The sequence below is a fragment of the Sinohyriopsis cumingii genome, chromosome 5 (assembly GCF_028554795.1).
Source record: "Sinohyriopsis cumingii isolate HCF-2022 chromosome 5, ASM2855479v2, whole genome shotgun sequence".
Classification (NCBI taxonomy): Eukaryota; Metazoa; Mollusca; class Bivalvia; order Unionida; family Unionidae; genus Sinohyriopsis; species Sinohyriopsis cumingii.
The window spans coordinates 6866017-6878582 of record NC_142965.1 but is presented as its reverse complement, the minus strand read 5'-3'; the positions used below and the strand labels follow the sequence as shown (position 1 = coordinate 6878582).

At 36.3% G+C, this 12566-nt stretch overlaps 1 protein-coding gene across 2 annotated transcripts in view; it reads right to left on the bottom strand.

Annotated features, from left to right (window-relative positions):
- Positions 1-12566, bottom strand: part of LOC149798572 (filamin-B-like) — a 198825-nt gene that overhangs the window by 25507 nt on the left and 160752 nt on the right. For both annotated transcript variants that reach the window (XM_089957384.1, XM_089957385.1), the window contains one exon: positions 8102-8227. In XM_089957384.1, coding sequence (XP_089813510.1) covers positions 8102-8227 — 126 coding nt within the window. The remainder of the gene's footprint in view (positions 1-8101; positions 8228-12566) is intronic.

The following is a 12566-nucleotide window of genomic DNA, read 5'->3' as shown; positions in this document are numbered from 1 at the left end:
ATAACCTTAGAAGGTGACTTTTAACACCCCAATATTAGTCAGCTTAAAAAAGGGGACTTTTTCAATACCCTTAAGCCATTCATCAGGGTTTTTAAAAGCATGTTTTGTTTTGAGATAATTTTTTAAAATTGGAAAATCTTTCTTTCACCTGATGAATTTTTTGTGTGTATTCTCATCTTTTTCCCCAAAGTAATATTGCAATCATTTTAAAAACTTTGATTACTGGTTTACAAAATTTCCCCATTGCATAATAAGACATGAATTTAAAGCCAACATATGTGTCCATGCCATTTCACAAACATGGGTTACTAATGAACAAGTCACTTAAAAAAAAAAAAAAATGCACCCAAATTTGGCCAGCTATAGTAATATTCTATTACTTATTATTTACAGGTGCAGAATCATGGCCCCAACTCTCCTTAAGTTGCTTCAGTGGGTCTTAAATGGAGAAAATGTGGGGAAACCAAAATTAAGAGAAGACGGGCACCCTAACGATGATGCAGAGTTCTTGAAAACAAAACTCCATCAAGGACTCATCAATACAGGCATCTTCCAAGTAAAGATATGAAATTCATTGACAGGGGCTATAACTTAAAAATGGAGTACAGGAGACAAACCCACAAAAGCCATTTCTTGGTCCGTGTTACAATGTTCACATTAAATCAGAATATGTTCAATGATTATCGAACTCTGTTGATTACAAGCTACATCCCATGTAAAGATATAACACTGATTGACAAAGACCATAACTCTGTAAAGATATAAAGCAGACTGACAAGGGAAATAACTCTGTGCAGCATAGTGAAGAAACCAATGAAGGCAAGGTGCAAGACACAAATGATCATACATAATTGCATCACAATATGTTGAATAGTTTTTGTGCTTTGCAAACCGAAAACAACATTCCAAGTCTCCAAGTGACGACACTGATTGGGATGACAAAAGGCATAACTCTGTCTTAACTGATGCGAGACAAAACCCATCATTGCACATTTAAGTTTTTTTCAGACAATACTCGGACTGTATTGATTCAGAATATGTTGAATAGTTTTTGAGTTATCCCATTTATGAGTAGCTTTCCATGCAAACATTCTAACTGAATAGTCAAGAGCATTGTCATTAGATGTTCAAATTTTGGGAAACATCTACTGGGTACCCGTCGATCCTAAACAGGAGTTACGTGGGCATCTGATCAAAGGGAAATTGTATTGAATTTGAACAATGCCATATAAGTGGCAAAAAAAGCTTAATCTGAGCATAATAAAAGCGATCTATATATAATACATGCCATAATTACAGAAAACTGTATAAAAATGTACATTTATTTTTGCTACTTACCTGGATTTGCAATTAAATTTTTTGTCACAAATCGTCTAATCCATGTGGATTAGTAGTTAGTACAAGAGTATAGACACAAAGGAAATTTATAAATTATGTGTGCATAATACTCACTTTATTAACTAGTCTATAATACTTTCGCTAATAGTCAAGTCCACAAATGATAACTGTTGTATCATCCTCGACCTGCCATGGTTCGTGCCCCTAACACAAGTTACAATTCGGATGTTTTTAAGTTTAACAAAATCCATCTCCTCTAACATTTTCAATCATATAACATCCATGAACCCAGAACTACCTCTTGCAATAAATAATCATCCATTAGAAAAGGCCTGTAGGCATGTCCGTAGACAATAATTTATTATGGAATGACCATATTGATAAACTTTGTAAAACACTGTCATCCAAAATTGCCCTACTCAGCAGAATCAAGAAATATTTACCTATGGGAACTTGAAATCTATACTACAAGTCATATATTCTTCCAACAATGGATTACTGTTCAAATGTATGGGGAAACTGCCAAATCTGAGCTTGACAGGATTTATAAACTTCAGAAACAAGCAGCATGCATAATTTTAGTCGCATCTATTGATCATCCCTCAAAAGCATTGTTTACTGAACTCAAATGGTTCACAATATGTGACAGGAAAGATTTTCACAAGGCAGTTCTTTTATATACATGTCTAATTGGAACTGCACCAGAGTATCTTCAGGACTTATTCAGGCCTTTTCAACACATTACCAGTTGAGACCAATATCACATGGAAACCTTCTTGCACCATAACCAAGAACAGAACAATTTAAAAAGAGCTTCCAATATTCTTTTACAGTTCTGTGGAACAAGCTTCCACTACATGTAAAATCTGCTTAAAATATTACACTCTCCTTATCCCTTTACCTGATACATATACAAGTGTAACTTACAGCCTCCCAATGTTACACTCTCCTTATCCCTTTACCTGATACATATACAAGTGTAACTTACAGCCTCCCAATGTTACACTCTCCTTATCCCTTTACCTGATACATATACAAGTGTAACTTACAGCCTCCCAATGTTACACTCTCCTTATCCCTTTACCTGATACATATACAAGTGTAACTTACAGCCTCCCAATGTTACACTCTCCTTATCCCTTTACCTGATACATATACAAGTGTAACTTACAGCCTCCCAATGTAACATATAAATGGAATATTTAAAATGCTTCAGTTCTCAGGTCTTTTGATCTGTTTTGGACTTTCTAAAATTTGGGTTTGAAACCAAAATTTTCTTTTCAAATCCTTAAAATAATCAAGATTTGTATTTATTTTCAAAACAACATTTTGTTATCAATTACGGCAATAAAATTCCATTTTATACAAAGTTTTCACATCCCACTTTTTATGGAGCAATATTTTCCCCATCATCAAGCTTCCACTACATGTAAAATCTGCTGAATAAATGAGTGTTTATGAAGAGATATCATTAGCATGTAAGTGTTTCTAATAGATAATGGAATTTAGTATTTTAATACTAAACATGTTAGAATAAACAGGACTTATTGCTATCTTCATATAATGTGCATTGTTATACTCTCTTTATTAAATTGACACGTGACCTTGACCTATATGGAATGCAGCCCATCTTTTTGTGACAATATATGTATACCCAGTTTCATCCATTTATCTTAACTTAGAAAACAAATGGAAAACATTACCTATACCTAAAATAGTTACTTGTGACTTGACCATGGACATATGACTACCAATGTTGTATGCAATAAACCCTGTAGTAAAGGTTTTATCCTTTTAACTCAAATGACTTAAAATAAAAGATTCCCAATGTTTCAATATAAACAAATCTTTGTCAGGGGAACAAACAATTTACATCCACACAACAATTAGTAAACCTAAAAGCCAAGATAAAGTCATAAACTGAGACAAAGCCTCAAAAACCAGAATAAAAATATTTTAGAAGAAATAAAGAAGAAAAGACTGATAGTTTTTAAACAGGTAAAATAAATGATGCCATCATTTGTCTGTTTTTTTGACAAAATGGATTATCATGCCTATTGTTGTAACCAATATGTTTAGAGTTAATTCCAGTGTGGGAGCAAAGGATGGATGGATATATATATATATATATATATATATATATATATATATATATATATATCTTGGCTTCCTTACATCTATGGGAGACAATGGTGTAGCTCCAGAGTAAGTTGTTGTTTCTCCTTCTTTCTAGCTCTCTTTTCAGCTTGCACTATGTTCCTGTCTTCCTTGGCTTTTTGAACACCCTGTCTGACAGCTAGGTGCCAGGTTGAATGGTCATTACCACAGCTCTACCAGTCGTTGACATTGATGTTGGCCGGCGTCATGTCCTTCTTGCAAACATCTTTGTAGTGCAGACATGGTTGTCCAGTCAGTCATGTGCCTTCAGCTAACTCACCATATAACAGGTCATTGGGAATGCCGCCTGGGTCCATTCTCTTGACATGGCCGAGCCAGCAAAGGTGCCTCTCAGTGAGAATGGAGAACATGCTGTTCATGTTGGCACGTTCCAGAATCTCTGTGTTGGGAACTTTGTCCTGCCACTGGATGTGCAGAATACGCCACAGGCATCTCAGGTGGAAGCTGTTGAGTTTCCTCTTGTGTCTTGCATAGGTGGTCCATGTTTTGCTGCTGCTGCTGAAGAGGAGTGTGCTGAGCACGCAGGCCTGGTAGATGCACAGTTTGGTCTTCTCAGTGAGGCTGGAGTTGTTCCAGACCCTCTGGTTCAGTCTGGCCATCACTGCTGCTGCCTTGGCAATCCTGCTGTTCACCTCAGAATCAATGGAGAGTGCACTGGAGATGGTGGACCTGAGGTGTGTTAAGTTCTCAACAACTTCCAAGTTGTACCCATCGATGGTGATGGAGGGAGGGGAGTGTGCATCCTGAGCCATGACATTCGTTTTCTTTAAACTGATGGTCAGTCCAAACCCCTTACATGCATGGGAGTGGCGGAATACCAGCTGCTGCAGTCCATCTTACGTGTGTGATGTCAAGGCTGCATCGTCGGCAAAGAGCAATTCATGGATGAGGACCTCTGTGACTTTAGTTTTAGCTTGGAGATGGGTGATGTTGAACAGCTTGCTGTCACCCCTAGTATGGATGTACACTCCCTTGTTGCAGTCCTTGAAGGTGTACTGGAGAAGCATGGCGAAGAAGATGGCAAAGAGCTTTGGCGCAAGGATACAGCCATGTTTGACTCCGCTGATGACTGGTAAGGCCTCCAATGTTGTGCCATTAAAGCACACTGTGCTGTGCATGTTCTTGTGGAACGACGTGATGACAGCGAGCAGGGGGGATGCTGATCTTCTGCCGGAGTCTGAAGAGTCCACTCTGACTGACAAGGTCAAACGCCTTCGTCAGGTCTATGAAGGCGATGTAGAGAGGCATCTGCTGCTTGTGACACTTCTCCTGCAACTGGTGTAGTGAGAAGATCATGTCTACAGTTGACCTGCCGGCTCGAAAGCCACACTGAGATTCTATATATATGGTTGCAGCCCTTAATTTCAAACAGCTCTAAAGTTACGGAATGGAAATAAACACCAAAATGGTTCACAACACATTTTGTAAATGATGTTAAAGTTATGGAGTGGAGGAAAAAGTAAGACTGATAATGACCTATGACCTTGGCCTTTACAACAGCTTCACTGTTGTGCTTGAAATTCCTTCTAATGATGAGATACATGGGTTTTACCTGGAACTTAGTATTAGAAAACAAGAGGCCCAGATATTTTTCACCTGGTTTTCACCAACAAAGACCACCATTTCACTAAGCAGTTTACACAGATTTGTAGGACACAATTCCCATCTAAATTATCTCCCAAACACTATATAATGTTGATTTTACCTATTAAACTGAAGTTTCATACAAATTCTTGATAAAGATAATAGCATAATAAATATGCGGAGTCTCTTGATTATGGTTTGAAGTCATTTAAGATCTTGCAGGTATAAAAACATTCACAGAGTTTTCAAGAAAGGTATCTCACTAACATTTTCTGATCCCAATTATAAAAGAACCAGCATAGATCTTGCTCATAAGCAAAATCAATCAACACCAAGATATCATAAGATAACTGAACAGGCTGGATAACAATCGGATTAGAAATCGAGTTTCTGGATTATTGATAATTTCAGCTAATCCTATGTTGCATTATTAATAGGCGTAAATATCACTTATAATCATATTCAGCCAGGATCTTGATGACACAGGACTATTTGATCAAAATCCCATCAAATGATGACCTTAAAATTTCATCATCATCATCATCGTCATCATCATCATCATCATCAAAAGCTTAACCCAAGAGGTCACTTGGGCACCAAAGTTGACTTTACAAGCAATTCTCTCCATCTTTCCTGTTCTCTACTGCTCTTTGGGAATCTCCAAATCCCATGCCTGTGCACTCCTTAAAATTTACCATGTTTCAAAGAAATTCATCCAAAAATGTGAGACTAGTCCACAAGGGTATGTCATATACTGCATTCTGCTGGGTACAAAATCTCCATAAACATTATGGGACTAAAGTGATTTGCCAATTTTCAACTTCAGGTGATCATAATGATATTTGCCACATTTTATGGCAATCAATCAAACATTGTGGGACTAGTTGTACTAATGACATTATGTGACTAACAGAAGTTTGGGCAAATTGACATGAGGATTCCATTTATAAAGGGGGCTGTACAGTAACACTTTTATGTACATTTCAAGAAAGAACCAAATTTGTTACCTGTTACTATGATGGCACTGCAGCAGTTTTTAGATATTCAACATGATGTAAAAAACCAAGAAATATAAAAAATTTTACTTGTGTCATAAAGGAAAAAATGTATGATGACTGAAATATTTAAACAATAGATTTCTCTAGGCTAGTGATATCGTCTATTTCAGGACATGGGAAATATTTACAAGCAATTTATAATTATGGTTATGGCCATTCAATTTTTAATTTTTCTGTTCTTAATCAGAATAGGAAAATACACGACCTTCCTAGAAAAACATATGACCTTCAAAAGAAAATTTATTATGAATAAATCAACACTGCACAGAACAAAAAAGGAATTAATTTTGATTGTGCTACTGACATAGCTAAATGGATTGGATTTGGGTACACTGCTAAATTAGTGTACCCTAATGTTTGGTGGTTCAAGGCAAATTAACTTTAACCAGTCTTAACAGTCACGTCTTGGAAGTGAGAAAAAGTATGCATATGTGGGGATGGGGTGGGGTGGGGGTAGAAGACAGTGCCTGACTAACCAGCAGTTTAAATAAGAAATAAAGCAGCTGGAGAAGTTTATGAATTCTGTACCAGGGCAAGGGCAAAGGCAAGGGCAAGGGCAAGGGCAAGGGCAAGGGCAGCAGATAGCAAAACTACCATCTGATGGTCCATGAACAATGCCATTTTTGGGGGAGATGGAAGGGTATGATTTTGTGAACCATTGCATAAGTGTTCAAAGTTCTTTGCATGATATGAATATCTCTTAATTAATCAGCTGATAAAAAAAGTCTATAAAACAGAGTTATAACAAGAAATAAGTTTGTGTAAATGCAAGTTTCCGCATGATAGAAAACAATAAGGAAAAAGGAACCTTGCAGTTTTATAATAATACATGTGAAGTAAAATCAGCAATAAAAATAATTAACTTAATTAGATACTGAATTGTTTCCTTTTCAATACTGTATGTGTTAAAAATGTTGCTAATTATAAATACATTACAGATTTGTTTCTAAAAGAACTGTAATTAGTCTCACTTTTCATAAACAATTAATATACATCACAATATGTGTGCTGTATTCATTTTATGTGCATCATGTTTGTGGTGAATTGAGGTCAAATGGATCTCAGTCAGCGTCCACTATGTTTTCTTTTGTATCACTACATCCCCACCATACTGCATAATTTATACTTTTTCTAAGTTTGTGATAATTTGTTACAAACTACTCGTTTTTCTTCCCTGAGCCAATTATCTCTTTCTTACAGGCAATCACTTTCAATGATGCCAAATTGTAAAAAAGCAAGCATCTTCTAAGCTTAGATCAGTCTGTATTAAACAGAAAACCTTAATCTTAACTGGATGAAGTAATGAATCATCTCCAATGGAATTCAGCAATGTTTTATGAACATTTTAAATGAAATTCTGGAATTATAGACAGTGAATCCTGTATAAATATATGACGGCATTTAATTAAGAATAATGGTTTTCAAATTTCAGACACTTATTTTCAGCTCAACAAAAGACAATTTGTATAAGAATATGATACTATATAATATTGCCCCTGATGAGTCAAAGACCTGAACAAAACTAGCTTCATTTTTCAAAGGAAACTGACAGACAAAGAGATGTGATGGGGCTAACCTGCACCATTATTTGATCCTTGTAATGACATACGTTAAACCTGCATGAAGAGACTGCATGGTCTTAGGATAAAAACTTTAGGATTCCTTTCCCATATATACTTGCTTATAAGAAGAGTCCAACTGCAAAATCAACAGACCAAGATCTGCCGATGCATTATGCGGCGGCATATCTGGGTCTGTGCAGTTTGTTAGGAGTAATCAATAGAACAATCAGCACAGACCCTGATCTACAACTGCATTATGCTACAGCATATAAGAACGATCTTTGCAGTTTGACTGAATTTATAAGTAAGTATATATGGTATCAGCTGGTTGGATTCTTGGATTGAATAGAACAGTTCTAGTCATTAAACTTTGCTTATTACCTGGAATTTCTTCTCCATTCCACTTGACACTGACATCAAACATGCCTGTCTCCACGGGGATGTACGTAATTGTGTAAGTACCATCTGGCTGTGGGTCAACATTACATTTGGCAATAGAGTTGGGACCTAGAATAAAGGAGAATTGTGTCTATTAGTCCAGTCAAAATAACTAGAATTATACACCTGACTAATTCAGGTAAGAAAATGGGTATATTTTGTTGACTTTTATCTCCTGCTTACAACACCAAAATGATAGTACTGTGATCAGTGACTCTGACCTTGAAGACATGACCTTGGCAGACATACCTGAAAGATTTTGTACTAGAAGCAAAAAGAGCTGTAGAGTTAAGCAGAACTGAACTCGAATACCATGAATGGCATGTTACATGCCCACCTCATGTTTAACAGTCCTTAGTCCTTTATGTAGATAAATGAAGCAGAAATCCCTTTTATTATTTCTATCAAGGTAATACTGGCCTTCATCCATTGACTCCAAAAGTGATAGGCTTCTTTCCTTTCCATATGTGCAAAGTCATTCACAAAGTTTGGTCCAGGTACAAGATGGAAAAATAATTTGTGTACAGAAACCCTTTTGATGCTTTCAGCCCAATTGACCTTGACCTTCTAATTCCAAGATCAATAGGATTCTTCTTTACCCCTAATGCAAATGATCCACAAAGCTTGGTAAGTGTAGATGGTGGAGAACCAAGGTTCCCATGCCAATGAAACAAATATTTCCAGATATCTTCCTGGATGAAACTGATTCTTTCAAGATAACATTTATGACCCTTAATGATTGGTAAAAACCCATTTCAGCTTAGAAAAAGAAATGTTTTTAATTCATTTTAATACAAGAAATCTCAAAAAGATGCATAACATTAAAAAATATGGCCACAGAACCTGAACAGGCCTCACATTTTCTTAACTATTTTATTAAAGTTCAATACTAAAAACATAAAACAGAGACTGAATCTGTGTCATTGAATGTGAACTTGATGGTAGATTGAGGAATCGATGCTAAGGAAAATATTACTGTTTCAGAACTATAGCTTCATTCTCGTCAAATTTACAGCACATAAAAATGCTCCAATTTCAAGCTTAAGCATGAGTTTTAACAACAAAAGATTTAGAAGAATTATAATGAAGCCAGGTATTTGGTAAAACACAAGGAATGTAGAGAATAATAATGAAGCCAGGTCATGGGTAAGACACAATGATTGTAGAAAATTATAATGAAGCCAGGTGGTAACACATAAGGAATGTAGAAAATTATAATGCCAGGTCATGGGTAACACACAATGATTGTAGAAAATTATAATGAAGCCAGGTCATGGGTAAGACACAATGATTGTAGAAAATTATAATGAAGCCAGGTCATGGGTAACACAATGATTGTAGGAAATTATAATGAAGCCAGGTGGTAACACATAAGGAATGTAGAAAATTATAATGCCAGGTCATGGGTAACACACAATGATTGTAGAAAATTATAATGAAGCCAGGTCATGAGTAACACACAAGGAATGTAGAAAATTATAATGCCAGGTCATGGGTAACACACAATGATTGTAGAAAATTATAATGAAGCCAGGTCATGGGTAACACACAAGGAATGTAGAAAATTATAATGCCAGGTCATGGGTAACACACAAGGATTGTAGAAAATTATAATGAAGCCAGGTCATGGGTAACACACAAGGAATGTAGAAAATTATAATGAAGCCAGGTCATGGGTAACACACAAGGAATGTAGAAAATTATAATGAAGCCAGGTGGTAACACATAAGGAATGTAGAAAATTATAATGCCAGGTCATGGGTAACACACAATGATTGTAGAAAATTATAATGAAGCCAGGTCATGGGTAACACACAAGGAATGTAGAAAATTATAATGCCAGGTCATGGGTAACACATAACGAATGTAGAGAATAAGAATGCAGCCAGGTCATGGGTAACACATAACGAATGTAGAGAATAAGAATGCAGCCAGGTCATGGGTAACACACAAGGAATGTAGAGAATAAGAATGAAGCCAGGTCATGGGTAACACACAAGGAATGTAGAAAATTATAATGAAGCCAGGTCATGGGTAACACACAAGGAATGTAGAAAATTATAATGAAGCCAGGTGGTAACACATAAGGAATGTAGAAAATTATAATGCCAGGTCATGGGTAACACACAATGATTGTAGAAAATTATAATGAAGCCAGGTGGTAACACATAACGAATGTAGAAAATTATAATGCCAGGTCATGGGTAACACACAAGGATTGTAGAAAATTATAATGAAGCCAGGTCATGGGTAACACACAAGGAATGTAGAAAATTATAATGCCAGGTCATGGGTAACACACGATGATTGTAGAAAATTATAATGAAGCCAGGTCATGGGTAACACACGATGATTGTAGAAAATTATAATGAAGCCAGGTCATGGGTAACACACAAGGAATGTAGAAAATTATAATGCCAGGTCATGGGTAACACACAAGGATTGTAGAAAATTATAATGAAGCCAGGTGGTAACACATAAGGAATGTAGAAAATTATAATGCCAGGTCATGGGTAACACATAACGAATGTAGAGAATAAGAATGCAGCCAGGTCATGGGTAACACACAAGGAATGTAGAAAATTACAATGCCAGGTCATGGGTAACACATAACGAATGTAGAAAATTATAATGAAGCCAGGTCATGGGTAAGACATAAGAATGCTGAAAATTATAATGAAGCCAGGTCATGGGTAACACATAAGGAATGTAGAAAATTATAATGCCAGGTCATGGGTAACACACAAGGAATGTTGAAAATTATAATGAAGCCAGGTCATGGGTAACACATAACAAATGTAGAGAATAAGAATGCAGCCAGGTCATAGGAAACACACAAGGAATGTAGAGAATAAGAATGAAGCCAGGTCATGGGTAACACACAAGGAATGTAGAAAATTATAATGCCAGGTCATGGGTAACACATAACGAATGTAGAAAATTATAATGAAGCCAGGTCATGGGTAAGACACAAGGAATGCTGAAAATTATAATGAAGCCAGGTCATGGGTAACACATAACGAATGTAGAGAATAAGAATGCAGCCAGGTCATAGGTAACACACAAGGAATGTAGAGAATAAGAATGAAGCCAGGTATTGGGTAACACACAAGAAATGTAGAGAATAATAATGAAGCCAGGTATTGGGTAACACACAAGGAATGTAGAGAATAATAATGAAGCCAGGTCATGGATAACACACAAGGAATGTAGAGAATAATAATGAAGCCAGGTCATGGGTAACACACAAGGAATGTAGAGAATAAGAATGAAGCCAGGTCATGGATAACACATAAGGAATTTAGAGAATAATAATTAAGCCAGGTCATGGATAACAAACAAGGATTGTAGAAAATTATAATGAAGAGAGGTCATGGGTAACACACAAGGATTGTAGAAAATTACAATGAAGCCAGGTCATGGGTAACACACAAGGAATGTAGAAAATTATAATGCCAGGTCATGGGTAACACACGATGATTGTAGAAAATTATAATGAAGCCAGGTCATGGGTAACACACAAGGAATGTAGAAAATTATAATGCCAGGTCATGGGTAACACACAAGGATTGTAGAAAATTATAATGAAGCCAGGTGGTAACACATAAGGAATGTAGAAAATTATAATGCCAGGTCATGGGTAACACACAAGGAATGTAGAAAATTATAATGCCAGGTCATGGGTAACACATAACGAATGTAGAGAATAAGAATGCAGCCAGGTCATGGGTAACACATAACAAATGTAGAGAATAAGAATGCAGCCAGGTCATGGGTAACACACAAGGAATGTAGAGAATAAGAATGAAGCCAGGTCATGGGTAACACACAAGGAATGTAGAAAATTATAATGCCAGGTCATGGGTAACACATAACGAATGTAGAAAATTATAATGAAGCCAGGTCATGGGTAAGACACAAGAATGCTGAAAATTATAATGAAGCCAGGTCATGGGTAACACATAAGGAATGTAGAAAATTATAATGCCAGGTCATGGGTAACACACAAGGAATGTTGAAAATTATAATGAAGCCAGGTCATGGGTAACACATAACGAATGTAGAGAATAAGAATGCAGCCAGGTCATAGGTAACACACAAGGAATGTAGAGAATAAGAATGAAGCCAGGTCATGGGTAACACACAAGGAATGTAGAAAATTATAATGCCAGGTCATGGGTAACACACAAGGAATGTAGAAAATTATAATGAAGCCAGGTCATGGGTAAGACACAAGGAATGCTGAAAATTATAATGAAGCCAGGTCATGGGTAACACATAAGAAATGTAGAAAATTATAATGAAGCCAGGTCATGGGTAACACATAACGAATGTAGAGAATAAGAATGCAGCCAGGTCATAGGTAACACACAAGGAATGTAGAGAATAAGAATGAAGCCAGGTATTG